Source organism: Macaca nemestrina, chromosome 14, assembly GCF_043159975.1.
Source record: "Macaca nemestrina isolate mMacNem1 chromosome 14, mMacNem.hap1, whole genome shotgun sequence".
Lineage (NCBI taxonomy): Eukaryota > Metazoa > Chordata > Mammalia > Primates > Cercopithecidae > Macaca > Macaca nemestrina.
Genome location: NC_092138.1, coordinates 23,298,162 through 23,320,007, shown reverse-complemented (window position 1 = coordinate 23,320,007; position 21,846 = coordinate 23,298,162). Strand labels below are relative to the sequence as shown.

General features: G+C 39.0%; 1 protein-coding gene across 1 annotated transcript in view; it reads left to right on the top strand.

Annotated features, from left to right (window-relative positions):
• LOC105498683 (RAR related orphan receptor B) overlaps positions 1 to 21,846 on the top strand; it is a 194,067-nt gene that overhangs the window by 161,769 nt on the left and 10,452 nt on the right. The window contains exons 5-9 of the mRNA XM_011770940.3: positions 3,146 to 3,267; positions 4,668 to 4,800; positions 7,624 to 7,731; positions 9,727 to 9,837; positions 13,747 to 13,859. Of these exons, the coding sequence (XP_011769242.1) occupies positions 3,146 to 3,267; positions 4,668 to 4,800; positions 7,624 to 7,731; positions 9,727 to 9,837; positions 13,747 to 13,859 (587 nt within the window). The remainder of the gene's footprint in view (positions 1 to 3,145; positions 3,268 to 4,667; positions 4,801 to 7,623; positions 7,732 to 9,726; positions 9,838 to 13,746; positions 13,860 to 21,846) is intronic.

The window sequence follows — 21,846 nt, the reverse complement described above, 5'->3', positions numbered from 1 at the left end:
GAAATTACCTAGCCTACAGATAGCTTTCTATCTATCATTCCCTCTACCTGGGAGGCATCTTTCTCTTCTCCATGTGGCAAACTGTGCTCATCCTTCAAGACCCAGGCATCTCCTCTATGGTTATTTTCCTGCCCCTACCCCCAGACTAAGTGAGCCACTTTCTTCTTTGGGCTCCCACAATAACTGTGGGCATTTATTGCATCATGATATGAAATTATATTGTTGTAAAATACTTTAAAACAAAGGCAAGAGTAGGGGATGGTGGCTCACACCTGTAATCGAAGCACTTTTAAGAAGCTGAAGCAGGTGGATCACTTAAGGTCAGGAGTTCGAGACCAGCCTGACCAAGATGAGAAAACTTTGTCTCTACTAAAAATACAAAAATTAGTCAGTCATGATGGTGGGCACCTGTAATCACAGCTACTCGGGAGGCTGAGGCACGAGAATAGCTTGAACCTGGGAGGTAGAGGTTGCAGTGAGCCAAGGTTGTGCCACTGCTCTCCAGCCAGGGCAACAGAGTAAGACTTGATCTCAAAAAAAAAAAAAAAAAAAAAAAGATAAAGAAAGAAAAGAAAGGAAAAGAATAGAAAAGCCAAAATCTTTGTTTCTTAATCTATACCTTGACCTGATATAGAGTACTTTCTCAAAAATATTTGGTGAATGAATATATGAAGGCATTATACTGGGATCTGCTATCCAGTTCTTGAAGAGCTCATAATCTTGAAGGGTGTGGGACAAACATAGGGATTCAAATAACCACAGTAGGAGTCTCACTGGAACAAGGGCTCAATTAAGGCAGAATCAAAGTGTGATGGCAGCCAGCCCTTCTTCCTGAGGACATGGTTGGCAGGGAAACTTTCACCAGGCATGGCCATCCGGGTTGAGTCCTGAAGCATGCATGTGGATTTAATTTCCTATTTCCTTAACCTTCCCACATATTTATTGTACCTACCCTTCCTCGTAAACCATAGACTCCTATATTTTGATATCAGAAGGCCAGAGAATTCTTAAGCTTCGGCCAACAGTTCCAGGCAGATATCATAAAGGAACAGATAGAGTTTTTCATAATACAATTGTAAGTGGCAATGATCATCTTGTTTAAAAACCTTGAAGCCTGTAAATTACCAACACATCAGCATGTCTTTGAAGATGAAAACAAGCTACACCAAGAAGATAATAGTTTGAAAACTATAAAGCTATAAAATCTTTTGTTATCATTATATACCTACTGGAGAGCAAATATGTTTTCTAGATTCTAAGTAATTAGACTGCCCCAGTGAAATTGAAAAATGATGAGCCATGACATACCAATCTATTTTAATATGATGGATAGAGGAATTTTTATCCCTTTTATACTATAGGAGAATGTTCAATAAAACTTCGAATACAGGATTTTCTAAAGAAAGGATTTCGTAATATCATAAGCAATGCAAGTCTTGAAATGCTCAATGCTGAACCCAATAGAGTAGAACTATCATCAGAAGTTAGCATTTGGTAGCATCTTCTACATGCATTATTTTATTTTGATTGAAAAACTCTAATAAATATTGAAATATCTTCCTTCAGTAGGATGGATTGCAGAATTAAATATATCCCCTGAATTTTATCTCCATTGGAGTCATCATATTGCTCCCCTGAGGACAAACTCTGTAGACTGTCCTAATAAGGATAACGGTGGCTACCATTTATTCAGTGTTTCCAATGTGCCGGGTGATGGTCTATAGGAGATTTGTATTTAGAAAATTTATTAGAAGCTTAAATTTACAAATGTTTGTTTTTTACCTCACTAAAATGCAATTTACTTCGTACCCTGTATACCAGAAGCTGAGTGAGATAGAAAGGAGACACCCAAATGCTGCTTTGAGGGCTGTCCTGGAGAGATGGGGTTGGCCATTTAGAAAGAACAGAACTTACGTTTGAAATGACACACCCTGAAATACAAGAAAATTTTATTTTCAAATAGCAGGTAGGATGACAAGGGACCGCCTCCTAGCTCCAGCCGCTTTCAGGGGACTCACAGCAGGCTGGTTTTGTTTTGTTTTGCTTTGTTTTTGAGACGGAGTCTCGCTCTGTCACCCAGACTGGAGTGCAGTGGTGCGACCTCCACCTCCCAGGTTCAAGCAATTCTCCTGCCTCAGCCTCCTGAGTAGCTGGGATTACAGGAGTGTGCCATCACGCCTGGCTAATTTTTTGTGGGTTTTCTTAGTCGAGATGGGGTTTCACCATGCTGACCAGGAGGTCTTGATCTCCCATAGCAGGCTTTTTTTAAGGACAGCTCTTTTATCTGGTTCTATTGCTCAACTTTCATGTCTCAAAACCCAAAATGATTGGTATTTAAGATACAATGTGAAGTACAATTTGATTGAGATAAACTGCCCAAAACTGTGCTTGCTACTAATTTTTGTGAATATAATCATTTAATCATTTTTAAACTTTTTTTTAAAAAAGGTTATTATATAAAAAATTAAAAAAGAGAATATAGTGGTCCCTATGACCTAATTCCAATCATTATCAACTCATAAGCCAATATTGTATTGTGTATACCACCTCTCCTATTATGTCAGATGTTTACATTGCCCCAAAGTCAAATCTACAAAAATATTATCAGAAAATTTAATTTCTTTCCTTGTCCCTGCATTCTATTCCCTATTTCCTCTGTACATAGCCTTTCTTTTAGTTTATTCTTTAATGCTTCCTTTTAAAAAATATATAGGCAAATAAATTTATATTTTAATGCCCCCTTTCTGAGATAAACAATAGGGTTCTAGTGATTTTCAAAACATTTTAAAGTGTTTTGGAGTACAAATGTTAAGACTGTTAGTTGACTTTCAAGCCAAAAAGCAAGAAATATGATAATTTTATGTCTTTTTAAAAAATAAATACCTTTGAATGGTTTACAACTTGTAAAACCCCTAAGCTGTGATCAAAAGATCTGGGGGAAAGCAGTAAATTTTGATTAAAATACTGAAAGTTGAAAAAAGGCAGTAAAGAGTTTGTCTGAAGATTGTAAGATAGATAGCAATGTTAAAGACACTTTAATACAGTTGGAGTATCTCCAAAAGGCATTCTTATAGTAAACACATTAAAAGCTAATGAGCAGAGTGATTTTATTCACAAAACTTTGACTTGATATCTTTTCTCACAGATCGAATTGCACAGAACATCATTAAGTCCCATTTGGAGACATGTCAATACACCATGGAAGAGCTGCACCAGCTGGCGTGGCAGACCCACACCTATGAAGAAATTAAAGCTTATCAAAGCAAGGTACTCTGGGCAACCATGAGAAAGTTTTTCTGTGATTACCCTATTGCTGTCTTGCTCAAACTCAGCACTATTGGCACGTTGCGCTGGGCAATTCTTTTCTGTAAGGGCATCCTGCAAATTGATACTTACCAGCATCCCTGGCTCTACCCACTAGATGTGGCATCGCCCTCACACACACTTGTGACAACCAGAAATGTCTCCAGATACTGCCACCTGTTTCTAAGGAGGCAAAACTACCCTGATTGAAAACCACTGCCCTATTTGAGTGACTACAGAGACTGTTTCTTCATCAAATGACTTTAGGACATCTCTTGATGACTTCTTGGGTCAAGGCAAGGAGCAGGAGCAATGTAATAATCACAGCAGTTGTAACTGTCACAAACTTACACAACAAATATATAGAACAAAGCTTTCTAAATTTTCTTCTTGCCCTATATGTTAAAAAGAGTCCAAAAAAAAGGAACAACTCATCCCGTATTTTTATTATTACACTATGTTATTTCTTTGGGTTTATTGAAGAAGTTTTTAAGAGGAATTTATTGTTGTTTTTCAGCATTTACATTATATTACTTTGGGATAGAGATCCCCAATTACAAAATCTACCCGTAGATGGAACTTTAATAACTTTAATAAAATATATAAGTATGTGTATATCTAAATAAATGTTTACAATATGCTGATTTTTCTCCACCAGAACAACTAAATCTTAGTATTTTTATATAAAGAGGGAAACAAAGGTATTGGGTCGCTATGGTCAATACAAATTAGAATTAACACATTTCAAAAAATAACCCGAGGACTAAAATATATCTGGGGGATTCTATTGAACTTAGGAGAATGATTTGATTTAATATAATGCCTTTTTCCTCGGAATTCTTTTTATGTCAAAAAACAATCTCTGTAGGTCTGGAAAAAAGACACAACATAAAAATGTTACAAATTTAGTGTCCATCAGGTACCCATGAAAATGACCTCATGGAAGCCTGTGAATGAAACCGCTATCCCTCAGTGCAAAGCTTTGCTTTTTATATTAATAGTATATAAAGATAGATCTGTTATTTTCTTTACAAACTCAGGCTTCGTTTAGGTGAGAAGGAGGAAAAGGAGGAAAAAATAGTAAAGAAAATAACAAAGCTATCCTTACATACTATAAACAATGTTGCTGTTATTTTAGCCTCAGTACTTTGATCATTTTGGCCTACTGAGGTCCAAACAGGTCAAAATGTTATCTTAGGGAAAAAATAAAATAAAAGTAGTGCCGTCTTCTTTTAAAGGAATCCTATAAATTCCCTCCTTGGGCCCCAACTGACAGGTGAACACCAGGAAGGCAAATCTGAGTGTTCTGTGGACTCTCCATAAGTCGTTTGCCCTCTTTACATTGCGTGTCTTCTCTCCTGAAGTCCAGGGAAGCACTGTGGCAACAATGTGCCATCCAGATCACTCACGCCATCCAATACGTGGTGGAGTTTGCAAAGCGGATAACAGGCTTCATGGAGCTCTGTCAAAATGATCAAATTCTACTTCTGAAGTCAGGTAAGCAAGAAGATTCATGAGAGGCCTATTTCAGATAAGGATGTGGTCAGCCCTTAGCACTGTGTTGGTTCTAGAAAATCCTCCTTCCGATATGCAGCTTGTTTCTGCCACCCACATTGTCAGCCAACTCCCCGAGGAAACGCTCAGTAATAAAAATGCCCTGATACTCATTCAGTTCCCCTTTGAAGTCAAACACAATTTTGCTTATTGAAAGTGGAGCTATTAATTGCGGAGGTTGAGATACGCAGCTTGACAGGCAGTGCAAGTAATTAGCGTGTCAAGGTGGCTGAATTGCTGAGCCGGCGCTAAAACGTACTCCTTGCCTTCTGTGAAAGGAAAAAAAAAAAATGCAGGCTAGCTGAGTTCTGCCTCTGTGGTCATTTCCAATCATTTTAATGAGGATAGCCTGCAGCCAGTATACACCAGGAGAAACTCCACGGTACTCTAATCTTTCCCTACCTTTCCCTCACACACTCTCTGACACACACAATTTTAACGGAAATAGCTCAAGAAACTCTGCATATGATTGACTTTGCAGATGTTATTACCAAACAGGAAAAAGAAATTATTTGTCTTTCTTGGGCCCCTTTGAAAATAGAAAATAAGAACCACAATGGTGTTTATGTGAATTTTCATAGTCCTAGGCCATGATAATAATAATAACATATTCATATGTAAAATAACACACATATATGTTTATGTTTCCCTATGACATCTCAAGTAATCTTGTGAGATCTATATTATTATTTCCATCTTACAGAAGAGGAGGAAAAGATTCAGAGAAGTGAAGATCTATGTTCAATATTACAAAACCAGTACATGGCAAAGTTGGCATTTGAACTTGGGCCAAATATAACTGCTATTCTAAGATATTGCTGCTTCTTTACCCAATGACGCAACTTGATGAAAACCTAGACTTAAGTGCCAACTTGATGTACCAATCATCTAAACCACTGCAAAATTTAACTAAAACAACAGGAATTATTTATTCTGCTCTCAAAGCTACAATTTGGGCAGGGCTCAGCAGGGGTGACCTTATCTCTGCTCCATGTGGTATTCACTGAGTCAGTTCAGCTGAGGGCAGAGGAATCCACTTTCAAATTGGCTCATTCACATGACTGATGAGTTGTGCTGGTTGACAGCCTGGAACTGGGCTGGGGGCCCCATTTCCTCTCCATGTGAGACCCTCCATAGACTGCTTGGACTTGCTCACAACATAATCACTATGCTCCAAAAGCTAGCACCCCAAGAGAACAAGGCAGAAATGCATAGACTTTTCTAACTTAACTTCAGAAAACAAAATATTGTTATTTCCATTATATACCATCAGTCATGAAGGCCCACCCAGATTTAAGGACAGGAGACATGGATTCTACTACTTGACAGGGGAGTGGTAAGGTCCTAGAAAACATATGGGATGGAAGATATTTTTTCTGACCCTCTTTGAAAAGTGAAATCTGCCACACTTGATATGTGACCTTGAGCTAAACTCTCTAGATAGCAGTTTCTTCATTTGTAAAATAAAGAGATGGACTAGAAACAATGAATTTCAAACTCGGAATTGCATCAACAACATCAAAGGAGACTATTGACAGTTCAGAGACATGGACACCGTGAGTCCCATGGAATCCAGATCTCCTGGAGGGGAACCCAGTTCACTGTATCTCTAACTAAGACTCAGATATAGCCAATCCATGGGCTGACATTTGGGAACCACTGAACCATAAAATCTTTAACATCTCTACCTGGCGTAAAAATGTTGACTCTAGTCAAAAAAGTAGGCCTTACGTAACTCCTCCATAAAATAGGGCTAATAAACTCATCTGAAATAGTTACTGTAAGGAGCAAAGATAAAAAGGGCCAAACAAAGTTCCTTCCATTGTGTAGATACTCAATAAATGGTACCCATCTACTGTTTGTGTCAGAAAAGCATTCCTTCAATTAATACTTGCAAATCCTCCCCATGTATAAGCCTCTATGCTAGGTGACATACCAAAGACAAGCAGAGAGAAATCAGCAAACATATTTACAGCAAAGGAAATAAAACAGAGACACAAAGATAAAGTGGTGGACTAAGACAGGTACCAAAGTTGTAGGCTAATCAGCAGTATGATGCTCTCATACAAATCTGTGGCTGCTGAGTCTGGCTGTTGACTTCAACTACACTGTGGGGCAAAAGTCCATTTCTCCAAAATATGGAGAAGCTATGCAGCAGTATTTCCTCAGGATGTTAATAGTGCTCAAAGGGAAAAACAATGGTAGTAAACAAATTCATTCAATAAATATTTACTTAGCAACTACTATGTGCCAGAAACTTTTCTTGGTCCTGGAGATGCAAGAGTGAATACAATAATCATGGCTGCCTATCACTGCAGACAAAATTCCTGCCCTCATTTCATCAATTGCGAATTCAAGAATCGAACTAGCTTTAATATTAGTCAAAAAATAGAGAGAAATTTATTTTCAACAAGTAATGTCACTGCCCTCCAGCTTAGCCACCTGTAAAATATATTTTCTCCTTAATTCTTCATGTAAGTATCAAGAAAACTTTATTTCTAACATATTAAGTTGGTGCAAATATATTAGGTTTTTGCCATTACTTTCAATGGCAAAAACTGCAATTATTTTTGCACCAACCTAATAGTTATTTTAGGGGAAGGAACTTAAGGGATTTCTGCAGGTGTGTGCCTGTGTGTCTGTATGTGTCTCTCTGTGTGTTTTAAAGTTCTTGAAAGTCTCTTAGCTATATGCAGTAATAACTTCTTATTATTGGATATATATGTATATTTTTACTTTATTTTTATTTTTATTTTTTACTCATAGGTTGCTTGGAAGTGGTTTTAGTGAGAATGTGCCGTGCCTTCAACCCATTAAACAACACTGTTCTGTTTGAAGGAAAATATGGAGGAATGCAAATGTTCAAAGCCTTAGGTAAGTTTCCCTTTGATGAGGACACAATTTTATTAGCTACCATCAGTTTCTCCACTTAGATTGAAATTGGCAAATGAAATGCCTTGATTCTTTGATGTGAACCAGTATCTCATTATTCGATAAGGGATGGACCAGGTGAGCTTCTAATTCAGGCGAGCCTCTCCTGATCTTGTAACTGTGGCCTCCAATACAAAAGAAAGAGAGAACTGAAGACCCTCCTGAAAACAACCCTATTGAGACATGGGCATGGTGGCTCATGCCTGTAATCCCAACTACTCGGGAGGCTGAGGCAAGAGAATCGCTTGAACACAGGAGGCGGAGGTTGCTGTGAGCCGAGATCATGCCACTGCACTCCAGCTTGTGTGACAGAGCAAGACTCCATCTCACATAAATAAAATAAGTAAATAAAATTAGCCAGGCATGTGATACATGCCTGTAGTCCCAGCTAGTTGGGAGGCCGAGGCAGGAAGAGTGCTTGATCCTGGGAGATCGAGGCTACAGTGAGTCATCTTCACACCACTGCACTACAGCCTGGGTGACAAAGCGAAACCCTATAAAAAAAAAGAAAGAAAGAAGGAAGGAAAGAAGGAAGGAAGGAAGGAAGGAAGGAAGGAAGGAAGGAAGGAAGGAAGGAAGGAAGGAAGGAAGGAAGGAAGGAAGGAAAGAAAGAAAGAAAAGAAAGAAAGAAAGAAAAAGAAAGAACCAGAGACTGATGCTAAAAGAGCTGGGCTGAATTACAGATCATTCTTTGTGAGATCAGCTTTTTTTTTTTCAACTTTATTGTATATTGCGTAGACCCCTGGTCATCCATGGGGGTGACCTCTTAAGTTTCTTATGTCAATTTATCATCATGAGTTAAGATAGTTAATTCAAAGAGGAGCTCCTCTACTTGTTTCTCACCCACAGAAGTTAATTCACAAAGTTCTGGGAGCACAGAGAGTTCATGCCAACCTGTCCACAATGATCCCAGACCATTCCTGCGGGAATGCACTAACAGAGTCAGTCTTTGTTTGGAAGTGTTGTATATCATCACATCCAGTCATCAGTGCATGGCATGGATAGGAAGAACATTAGCAAAGATGGGCTGATGCCAGGAAACGTTTTAACGATTGATAGTGCCATTTGTTCCATATCCTGCCCATGGACACCAAAGAAGGCCACTGCCCTTTCACCTCTTGTGCTGTTAGTTGATATGGCAGCCAACAAGAAGTCCATCGGGGCTGGCAATGTTTCCCTTCTACAGTTGATACACATCCATGTCATCTCCAAGGCTAGATTTTCAAGAAAGGAGGAAAAGCCTTGGCAAGCAACCTCAGTATATTTCCAGCTTCATCAAATAAACATTTACCAGGGATCAGTGTAGAGATGCAACATTATTTTCCAAAATTCACAACAGCTAAGTAACTGACCTGTGAGTCATTCATTAGAAGGTAATAAGAAATGAACTCTAGCTCCTTAATCAAATTTCCAAGGAAACTGCAAAACTGAAGTGTATCTCATCTCTGTTCCATAAGATATTTCTAACGTCTCAGTTTAAAAGACCAGAATACCTTACATTGCTAGCTTCAAGTGCTACGAAGACTGACAATTCTCAGCCCCTATATGTAATGTTTTAGGTTTTCTATGAATACTATCTCTATTGTAAAGGATCCCCAAATCACTTATTTTATATTCTTTAATGCGAAAGCGTTTCAAATTTATAAGGATATAATCATAGTATGGACTCCCAGGCAGATGTGACACTGCTCACGCACCAAGTCTACTTGCTTGTCGTTGGTAAGTAATGTTAACTTCGATTGCCTGGCCAAGAGGTTGCCCAATTTTCTCATTCTTTGATTAGTGTCAATCACTTTTTACAATTAGAAACTTAAAAAATATCTTTTCTAGAAGTCTAGTATGCACCTCCTTGGATAGCTTATTGATTATGAGATTTTTCTTACTCTTGCCCCATTTCAAGTTCAAGTATTTTTATTCCATTTTTCTTCTCCTTTATAGGTTCTGATGACCTAGTGAATGAAGCATTTGACTTTGCAAAGAATTTGTGTTCCTTGCAGCTGACCGAGGAGGAGATCGCTTTGTTCTCATCTGCTGTTCTGATATCTCCAGGTAGGGCAGTCTCAGTTCTCTTACCTTTTTAAAAAACTTGTTTTACTATTTTTAACATTGATGACACCTGCCTAAGCCAAAGTGTTCAGGAGAAACTTTAACAGAACTGCATTTTGGTAAAGACCAAGCTTCTGATATTTTTGGACAGTGAAAAGCGAAGTAGCCTCAAGTTTATTAAAATGACCAATTTTGGCCCAAAAGCAAGAGTAGAGCATGGGGTAGGGGTTATTCCAGATTCAGATAAGCAGAATCATTCCTTAACAAATAAAGGAAGACAAATAGTGGCCTGAGTTACAGCCAAGTTCTATTTTGACTTTAAGAATAAAGTACCTAGAAAATAAATGCCCAGTTGGATGAGACACAGTAGAAATGTACCTAAATGAAAGCTCCAGAATGGGGACCTACATAAGTAAAAGGAACACTTACTACTCTTTAAATACCTCTTGTGTTGGCATCTTTGCCCAAATTCATGTTGATGTTCTCACTTCAGACAAATGCTAGTGCCTATTTTCTTAGCAATACATTGGACCTTGAACAATGCAGGGGTCAGAGCATCAACCCCCTGCATGCAGTCAAAAATCTGCATGTAACCTCTGACTCCAAAAAGTTTCACTACCAATAGCCTACTGTCAACCAGAAACCTCGCTGATCACATAAACAGTTGATTGACACATACTTTGCATGTTAAATGTATTGTATACTGTATTCTTACAGTAAAGTAAGCTAAAGAAAAGAAAATGGTACTCAGAAAATTATAAGCAAGAGGAAACAGATTTCCTTTTCATTAAGTGGAAGTGGATTATCATAAAGGTCTTCATCCTGGTCATCTTTATACTGAGTAGGTTGAGGAGAAGGAGGAGGAGGAGGGTTTGGTCTCGCAGTCCCGGGGTGGCAGAAACAGAAGGAAAATCTAACTGGACCTACACAGTTCAAACCCACATTGTAGAAGGGTCACTTGTATCAGAAGTTTTAAAAGGAGGTGAGGACAGCAGAGGGGAAAATTACTCATACTGAAGACTGCCCAGTAGAAGAGGAAAAACTTCAGACATGGAGGTGGACATTCTGGTACCAGCTCTGTCACCATGTATCTGTGTGATATTAGACATTTGACCCCTCAGAGCCCTAGTTTCCTCGTCTATAAAGTAAAAAGGATGGACTCCATAATAACTAAGACCTCTGCTGGCTCTAAAATGCACAGAAATGCCAAGTTTTCAAAGAATTCAAGGTATGACAATATTTATGGATCGACTAGAACTGTAGTGAGTGAAATACTTTTTAAAAGTATATGCTACACCTGGCGTGGTGGCTCATGCCTGTAATCCCAACACTTTGGGAGGCTGAGGCCAGCGGATCACCTGAGGTCAGGAGTTCAAGACCAGCCTGGCTAACATGGTGAAAAACCGTCTCTACCAAAAATACAAAAACTAAGTGGGTATGGTGGTGAGTGCCTGTAATTTCAGTTTCTTGGGAAGCTGAGGCAGGAGAATCACTTGAACCCAGGAGGTGGAGGTTGCAGTAAGCTGAAATTGTGCCATTGCACTCCAGCCTGGGAAACAAGACTGGAGTCTCAAAAAACAAACTCTGTCTCAAAAAAACAAAACAAAGCAAAACAAAGTATATGCCAGCTTAAAATATAATAATAAATAATATATCATAATAATATAACGACAATAATATAGTAATAAATACATGGCTCTTTAGCCAGAATGAGAATTCAGTTACTTACGCAGCTGTTGTTTTGTTACATTTTGAGTTAAGGGATAACAGAATCACTGACAGGTCTCTACAGAAAGAAAAACAAATTCCTGCCTAATTTTTAAGGCAAGAGACTCATTTCTTCTGTTAACCATTTATCTGTAGAGACCAGAACGCTTTTCTTATATATGCGCTATTATATTTTTCAGTGAAACTGAAAGAAATTAATCTTACCTGTGATGTAAGATTACACATTATAATTTTAACATGCCATTGTAGCTATATTTTCCAGTAACACCAATGTCTACAGTTTTTATCTGTTAGGCTTTATTATTCCTAATACAATTCTTGATGGTCTTATCAGGATATTTTTAATTTGCTACTGTTTTTTATTTAACCACTTTATCAAAAATGGAAATTAGTTATCACATAGAGTGTTTTTACTAACAGTTTCTTTTATGGCTCTGTCTAAAATCAAGCTGTTCCTCTAGGCCTTTTTTTTTTTTTTTAAACCCTAGAAAGTTTCCCAGGCTTGGAAGCACAAAGATAGATGGAAGAAGTGACAAGAATACTTTCCTCTGTTAGCAGCCACATGCCAAATAATTTTCCTTCCACCATTTTCTCATTGCATTTGATTATTTCCATTGAGAATAGTTCAATAGAAAACGAAATCTAAGCCAGTGGATCTATAGATGAGGGAGATGGTTTTCCTCTAGTTCTTGTTTGCTCAAAGGAAGCGTTAGAGTCACTCTTCTCTTTAGGTATATTTGTAGCAAGTCAGTAAATTTTAAGCAGCAAATATTTAAGACATGAAATATTAAATATATTAAATATGAACGATCTGTGAAAATGATCACTCCAGAAGAAAAGCTAGCCTCTTCCTTCTGAATTAGAAATCAGCTGAGCTGTTTGGCCTTTTTCTAGAAAAAAGACATGCTATCATCATTAAATTCTGAGAAGTTTGGAAGCATGCAATTTGGTTTACTCTACCTAGTGGGGACTCTTCCAGTGCTGCTAGCAGACCCACACTGAGAGGCTTTACGAACTCCAAATACCTCATTTGCCACCCTGGCTTAGTGCCATATTCAAAAAGATTTCCAGCCTATGTAGGCTCCATCTCCTGCCAGACAGCCCCCTATTCTTTCTCCAGGGTCCTGACATAAAAGCCACTGTTTATTCAGCTCCAAACAGCTTAGGGAAGGGAGAGGGAGGGGAACTTAATGTATTCTGATTGACAATTGTCACTGAAAGCTTTTGTACTCACTTACGTAAGGGTTTGCTTAACTGTTGGCTAGACTTGTCTTCATCCTGTCTAGGGTTACAGAATTGAGTTTCTTACCTGACCTGAACTGTGTTCAGGAAGATCATGTTCGAGTTCTTTTCCATGAGTATTTGTTCGGCATTTGAAGATTTGGAGTGTCTCTTCCATAAAGGTCCAAACTAAGGCACTGGGCTGAATTTTGTCACCACGGTGTATAAATCTTCTAGGAAGGAAGGAAGGAGAGAGTGAAGGAGAGGGGGAGGAGGGAAGGAAAGAAGTGTGGGAGGGAGGGAGGAAGGGAGGGAGAAAAAAAGAGAGGAAGAAAGGAGGGAAGGAAGAAGGAAGGAAAGAAGGGAGAGAGGGTCTGAGGGCAGGGAGAAACAGATAAAGAGAGGGAGGAAGGAAAGAAGGGATTATCCTATTCACCATTTAAGAATTCAATATAGGAAAATAGAACTTAGAAGTGAATTTTTGAAACTGATTTATGTTTATGCTGTATAAATTCTAACATAGCTTCAGCTTTATATCTGATGAGAAAATAAGCTGAGAAAAGGAAAAGGGATCCTGAACACCAAAAATATTCCTGTGATTTTCTTCACTTCTATAATTCTTCACAAATCGCTAACTTCTACTTTGAAAGAAAACCTAAGCATATGTCCAAAGCAAAGAGTGAGAGATGTAAATTGTCACAGACAATAAGAAACAAAGAAGCAGATCATCTGAACCATTGTGTCCTTTTCTGCAAAGTGATTTCCTGTGTCATAATATTGTGCATTCCTGGCATCATGGTATTGCCTATGAAATACTTATGCTTTATGTAAATAATGACATGTCTTCAGAAGCAACTTAGAACTAAATAATATGAAATGGGTCTGAAGTTTGGCACTTATATATGTGGGTGAAGCAAAATAAAGTTGATGTTCCCTCCACTTATCTACTCTTTCTTTCATCAGACCGAGCCTGGCTTATAGAACCAAGGAAGGTCCAGAAGCTTCAGGAAAAAATTTATTTTGCACTTCAACATGTGATTCAGAAGAATCACCTGGATGATGAGACCTTGGCAAAGGTAGGTCCCCAGATCACAGAGCCACCACAACCAAAAGAGAGCACAGTGAGCAAAAAGGCCTGCTTATAAATCAAGGGAAATTTCTCAGCAGCAGCAATTTCTGAAAGTTACCAAAGACTGCATAAATTTTGAGGTATGCAATTTAAAAGAGAGACTAGTGAATTGTAATAGATTGCAAAAAGCGCTTTCTTGTAGAGGGATGATATTGACAGATCTGAACCCAAGGTGCAGGAAGACAAATCAATGAAACCAAGGGTGTTTTATCAGAAGAACAAACACTCGAAGCAAGGAAACAAGTCTTCAAAATTCATATGTGAAGAAAGAGAGGGCTTTGTGCTGGTTCAGGAGCCAGGTCTTGGACAAAGTTAAAAGTAGGTAGATTTTTATTCAAAATAAGAACCATCAAATGATAAGAATGGTTGCACGGGGAGGGGGGGGGGTGGACTACTGTGTAAAGCAGTGAGCTCCGTGTCATAGGTCATGTTCTAATAGGTACTACCTAGTCACTTCTCAGGTATGTTATAAACGACATTCCTACCCAGAGTGCAAGATCAGACTGATGACTTGTAAATTTCCCTGCAACGCTGATCTCTCATGCTGAGAGGTTCTTTCAAAATGAGCAAGTTTCCCTGGAACAAAATTCATGCCACATGCCATCAATTTCTTGATTCAGCTTAATTAAGAATGATCTTTAATTAGAGTACTGAAAAAAAGTGTTTACCAAAGTAAAATAATCCCAAAGGAAAAGGTAATTCTCAATGATTGGTATTCAGCATTATTTTATATCTTAAAGTACCTTTGATTTCTCAAGAACTGAAATTTTTGGGCAGCCAGAATTATCTTAGATTTTAAAGTATCTTTGATTTCTTAAGAACCAGAATATTTTAGAGGGTAAGAAATTAAGACATTGAGCTTATTCTTCGTTAAAGATCATAGGAATCCTACTCTTTATATTTTTATCATTAAAACCTTCCCACTCTGCCCTTGAAGTTCTTTGTTTTAAAAAGGGGGATGGTAAAGACTCTATTTGGAAACACCATCAGATTTTACTTTGCACATACAGAGTACTGCTATAAAAAACCTCCATGAGTTAAATATGCTGCTTCATTATGGCAACATTTTGTTAAAATTAACGCATCACTAGCAAGAACATTTCCACATTATAGAGCAATAGTTCTCTTTGACGTAACTTTTCATTTATTAGGTGGTCAAGGACAAATCACCTACTCTCTGCACCTGTATTCTCCCAGTCAATAGCAGAACTTCAACATGCTTTCCTTCAGATTCACTGGGCAGAAAAGACAATAATGTAAATATATGCGTGTGTCTCTATAGTTGCTTGGTAGCGTATCTGCATAAATACATCTTGTTAATTAATGTGGAGGGACGTTTTCTGCATTTGGGATCTCCTGAAGACTTTTGTCCCCATATTTACCATCCTAAAATTAAAGTCTTGAAAAAACACAAAGTTAGATGAAAATTCTTGCTATTCTGCTTGCTTGGGAGGATTGTGTGCTTGTATGAAAACCATGGTCTCATCATCTAGAAAATGAAGATTACCATTTCTTCTCCTGTACAGATGTGCTGTGATGTTCAAATGAGATTCTAGCACGTTGTGAAATGGTGATTATTACTCCCCTAGGAGGGTAAAATGTTTGTGCTTCACCACTTTCTACCTCCCACTGTCCTGGTTATGATTTGAGGTATGTGAGGTAGGAAAAAGACAGAAATTGAAGAACAAAAGATATTTGAAGGCAAGAAAGAAAATTATGTCAGCTGTAGATCAGATTAACTTCCCTTTCTCCATCTTTATTTGGAAAAGTACACAATTCGGTTCTTTTCTTATAGACAGGTAATGTTGCAAAGTTGAAAAAGCATTGGAAGAGGATTATTTCTTGGATAAAATTGGCTAGAACCAGGTGACAAAGCATTGCTTCTGTAGGCCACATGCAGATATTGGGTCTTTGTGTGGCTCCTTTCTTGCAACAGTTATCATTTCAACAGGGTGTTATCTGAACGAATGCGGACTGACCGTGAAATTGAATGAGAACTGAATTTTCATTTATCGCAGGTCTGATCTTTGTGGCTTCCGATAAGTCACTGCATTTGTCTAAGTCTCAAATATCCATTATCAAATGCTGGAGGGTTAGGAATAGGGAGTGAGCCCTGTTAGCTCCTGGCTGCTTTAACACTCTGGATAAATGTACCATCACTGTCTAGGATGACCTCTCAACAAATTCCCAAAAAGGAATATTTTATTTAAATGAGAGAGAAACTGTTTCATCCCACCACAGATTCTTCTTATCTTTTCAGAAAGGCTCCTTATGCCATCGTAGTCATGGAGCTCTTCCGCCTTCCACAATACCTCTAAAACAGGGCCATTCTTAATATTTGTTATTCATAGATCCCTTGGGGACTCCAGTGAATGTTGTGAAACCTGTCCCTAAAAAAATGCACATGTGCCCAAAATGTTGAAATCCAGGGGCTCCAGTGAAATCTCCAGTAGGTAGAGGGTACATCTGCCTTCTGTGACGTGTGCACAGATTATTTCTACCACTGACGTATTCAACCCTGAATAGGTGTTAACAGACACCAGGTTAGAGGTACAGGGCTCATCCACAATCACTGAACTGCATCCTGCAAGAGCACACTCTCCAACACACTTTCCACATGCCTTCTTCCTGAAATTAAAGTTCAGGTAGCAGTGCCTTCTACTGTGGGCCAAACTTTAACCTTAGAAGGTTTGAAAACGTGCGGATTATGTATCCTAATATTAACTAGAAGATTTCAATCCCCATGTGTTAACCTGTATTTTGGTTTGGGGAAAAGAGAGAGTTGATTAGGGGGAAAAAAACCCTATTAAAGAATCTAGTTTCTCCTCCTTATCAGCATAATTATGGTACATAGCATATTTATAATAAACCATCAAAGCCACTTGCTAGCTGAGTGTCCCTGGACATGTGACTAAAGATATACCCAATATATGGCTATTTTGAGAACTAGATGAGATAAAATGTAAGCAAGCTGCCCAGTCCATAATGGGTCATATGTAAGTGCTGTTGCTGTGTGGTAGCTGTTGTTGTTGACAGAAAAAAGTATTATTTCACAGAGAAATTTTTATCTAAGAGATGGCATATTTGAGCTAATCACTGATAGATGAAAATTATTGCAAAAGATGGAAGTTGGGAGGTTGGAGAAGTGCAGGATGACATTCCAAGTGATGGGGGCAATGGCATGGAGGTAGGAAAGCATAAGGTATATTCAGTCTATAAATAATAGATTTGGCTGGATCTTGGATTTGAGAAGCCAGGAAATGAGATAACACTGGTCACTTTCACTAAAGCTCATGGAAAAAAAAAAAACATATATATATATATATAAAAAATAAATATACATATATATTTTTAATCCCCATATGACTAGAGGAGGCAGCCCATCTGTTCTCTGGGCTTCACTTTTCTTGTCTGGGAAATGAGTAGGTTGGGCTGCACGGTCTTTAAGGTCTCTTCAATATTATCTTCTTTGACTCCCCAAAGAGACAAACAAAGGTTCTTCCTGACATCTTGTGCTGCCTTCCAACGTCCAGTCCAGTGGGATTGTTTTAAGGACTCTTTTGATATTTTCCTGTTATAATAAGTGAAGAAAAAGACTGATTTTGCCAAGTCTTATGGATCCAAATTAGTACTCAGTGCACTATGGTCATTTAGTTGAGAGCAATACTCCAGCCTCAAAGCTGCAAAGCGTCCAGTGTGTGCAAAGTCCAGGTCCAGAGGTCAGCATGCCCGTGAGGCTTCCAGGAAGAGCTCCGTGACTTGTGCTTTGGATGTCGCCATGACTCACTTTCGGAGGTTTACTTCCTCAGTGAAGACAGCTGTGGGGATTAGGAACCTGTGATGCTCTTTCCCCACTCAGTTTAGCACAGCAGGACCACTGCCAGTGGTGGAGACAGGGTGAGAGAGAGGGCAGTAAATGTTTGAACTGTAAAGACTGTTGATGCTTCCATTCTAGGGCTTTCTCTATTAAAGTCACTGAGTCTGCCATTCTTGTTGCCCTGACGGGAGGTGCAGAGGGTGGAGGATAAGGAAGGCCAGTCCAGCTGGGACCAAGCTGTGGCAGTGTGCTCACAGCCAAGGCCAAAGCTTGGCTCTGTGGTGTCATGCTCACATCTTGTCCTCAGATGCATGTGTCCAGCCCTTTCCCAAATGCAGCCTCCAGGTCAGGCCCATAGCTGGAGCTTTGCTTAATGTTGGCCTTCCCCAGTCTAGCCCCTCCTTTTGTGCCTCCTGGTTAATTAGAGTCATGAAATATTGTTAGATAGCATATTTATTTTTCCCAGCACTCCTGAAAATAGATACAACACTCCTGGAGGTGTGTTCTTGCCCAAAGCTGTATTGAGAAGTTTGAAAATAGCTAACTTTATAACAACACATATATCCAACAGGAAGGCATAGAGAACTGCTGATATCCCTCAGAGGCAAAGCCCACTCAGCTCACCATATGCAGGCTTAAAGAGAATGTTGCTTTTTATTTTCTCACAACTAACATTCAGCGAGTACCATGCCTTGAATTCACTTCTGAAAACATGTTCAAGTGCCTGTGCCTCACCATGTGCTTTACATGCAAGCTTTCCAGGAATCATGGGCCACACCACACCTCTGGGTGGTTTTAGGCCCATAGCTCTATGCTGATAAATCCTTTCTAATTCTCCTAGGATGTAGAGGAGTCTATAGTTACTTTGCTGAAGTTCACAATCACCCTCTCTCTCTTCCTGTTTCTGGCTGGTCAGAAAGTTATATCCTGTCCCCCGCAGGGCTCTCTCTTTTCCCATTATTCTTTCTAAGCTCCTGCTAACCATGTAGATGTCCTAACCACACACCTGCATCCACAGGGAATTAGTGTAGTCTAAGGTTATGTCATGTTAATGAAAATGCAGTGGGAATCTAAGGGTAGCCATGGAAAGAGAATGACTTAGAAGAATGACTGAAGCCTGTGCTAACTTTGAACTTTGAAGTTCATCTCCTCAAATAGTTTGCTTGATTCGCTGCCATTGCCACGTGGGCCACAGAGCAGGCAGATCCTCCCTCACACAGCTGAGCCCCAGAGTAAACACTAGGCCTTTCTCTGGGTCCCCCACAGACTGCTAAGAAGCCAGACTTCTCAAAAAGACGTAATCCATACAGGCTACGACATAGAGATAGGAGATTGGTCTAACTCCGGATAATCAAGTGTACAAAGTCCACCTTTCCCCATCACGCACCCATCCCATTCCAACAAGGTGCAGAAAGACGAGAAAGGGAGGCATTCCCTTGATTTCCTGACTTCTGACCTACTATGCCGTGGCCAGCACTACCTTGGGCATCTACGGTACAAGATTCTCCTTCCTAGGCCTTTAGACTTATATATACTAATTTCAAGAGTTCAGATTTAAAACAGAATGGAAAATATCTCATTCATACTTTTTATGATTCTATGTTGAAATAATAATGTTTTAGGTACTTCAAGTTATATAAAATAGATTATAAAATTAATTTCCACCTGTTCTTTCTTTTAACTTTGTATAATGTGGCTGCTGCAAAGTTTTAGGTTACATCTGTAGTCCACATTTTATTTTTATTGGACATGGCTGATCTAGAATCTCTGAGGTTCAGACAAGAGGGAGATTCACCTGCCTACTCCAGACACATTCTCTTGCTTCCATCATTCTGTCTGAGCAAAATCCTCTTATCCAGGTGAGGAACCTGAGCATTACCTTCAGCTTTCAGGTGAGACACTATCTAGAGTATGCAGCCTTCACTTTGCAGGATATAATGATAGTGTGATATATTAATACAACATCAGAACCACGGCTTTCATATTGCAAAAGAAACATTCACGTGGAAATAGGGCAAAGTAGGAAGTGTTTCTAAAATTCATTTTTATCATTTTTGTTCACTCAATAAATATTTACTGCAGGTCAAATATGCAAGATAAATAGACATAGATGAGATACAAGTTCACATGCTGTGGAGGAAAAAACTAAGTGCCTCACTGACTACAGTGAAAAGAAATACACGATCAGAATCACATGACTGATAAAAAGAATGGCAAAAGTTGAAAGGAATTGAGCATTTACTTTGGGCCAGACACTGTGCTGATAGATTATAAATAGATTAACATTTAATTCTCAAAACAATACTCTCATTAGTTGAAACTTCAGGTGATTACACATCTTGCCTAAGGTTAAGCAGCTTCTAAGTGGGAGAGCCAGAATTTGAACCCAGTTAAGCCGCTTCCAGCACCTGAACTCTTAATGTTTTGGCAGCTACTCCTAAATGTTTGAGAGGCCCAGAAATAGTCTCTTTCCAGCTCAGACCTCTGCACGTTCCCAGGGAGAATTGCAGTGAGCTGAGCTGGGAAAGGTACATGCCAACAGATTCACTAACTTCTTAACTCCTATGTTTGTTTCTAGCATAAAGATAACAAGACTATATCATCAATATGAGAGAGAAGCTTGTCTTCCTATTATAACAATGATGAATTACTAAAAAAAAAAAAAAAAAAAGCTTAAAAGATGGAAGGCTTAAACAATCCTATTTTGCATGTTAATAATTGAAATTGTACTTGAAAGAAATCATTTCTGGTCACATTGGTAGTGCATTATCATTCAGATTTAGGGAAAACAATCATGTTGATTTGTAGATGGAGTCTATGGACCAGTGATTGAGAGATCAATGAAAACTGCAAAAGATCATTTATAGTGATTTTTATCACTTTCTCACTGAGATCAAAATAGACTTCACTATGATTAATAATGGGATGGCCCAGGCACCATTGCTCATGCCTGTAATCCCAGCATTTGGGAGGCCGAGGTGGGCGGATCACCTAAGGTCAGTTCAAGACCAGCCCTGGTCAACACGGTGAAACCACGTTTATCAAAAATATAAAAAATTAGCCTGGCATGGTGGCAGGCGCCTGTAATCCCAGCTACTCAAGAGGCTAAGGCAGGAGAATCGCTTGAACCCACGAAGCAGAGGTGGCAGGGAGCCGAGATCGCGCCACTACACTCCAGCCTGAGAGACAGAACAAGACTCCGTCCCAAAAAACAAAACAAAAAACAAAACAAAACAAAAAACCTGGGTGTTATATTAGAATTCCTAGCAGGTGTGACTAGAGATTTGGGTTCACTTTCATCTTGAACAGCATAGTCTGTCTAATCAGCACTCGAGGAGCCCTTACCCAGACAATGTGACTCGTGGTCTTAGTCTCCCCATTCGCATTTCTATTTGGTCAGGACTTTGTTTTATATTTCGAAATGTTTTTTAAAGTATAACACACATAGGGAAAAGTTCCCAAGTCGTAAGTACATACCTTAGTGAATTATCACAAAGTTAGCATACCTGTGTGACCACTGCCGAGGTATAAAACTGGCATCCCCAAAGCCTCCCTCACGCTTCCTCCCAACAGTAAATATACTTTAAACGAATGCAAGAATAGGCAAAATTATAGAAAACAGTTCAACAGATCCCCCAAGTTTTTAAATTTCAAATCTAGACTGAAGAAAGCCAGCTCTCTCCTGGGATAGTTTTCTGTTTGAACCTGCATTTATTATGAATAGGTACTACGTGCCAGGTGCAAGGAGACAGTGGTGAATAACACATGGCAGGTTTCCTTGAGGAACTCCACTGATAAGCCAGATTATTTCAATGTATTTTAACTGTTTATGGTTTGCTGGCATATACTAATGGTACAACATCCAGAAATTCCAAGGGTTGTCCATCAGATTAATGGCCCGTAAATGAGAAGAAAGCTTTTGATATTACTCCTCATTCATCAAATTGCAAGTTGATGTATTCATTAAGACTCTTTGGCCTGTAAGCCCAGCACTTTGGGAGGCTGAGGTGGGTGGATCACAAGGTCAAGAGATAGAGACCATCCTGGCCAACATGGTGAAACCCCATCTCTACGAAAAATACAAAAAGTAGCCGGGCGTGGTGGTATGCACCTGTAG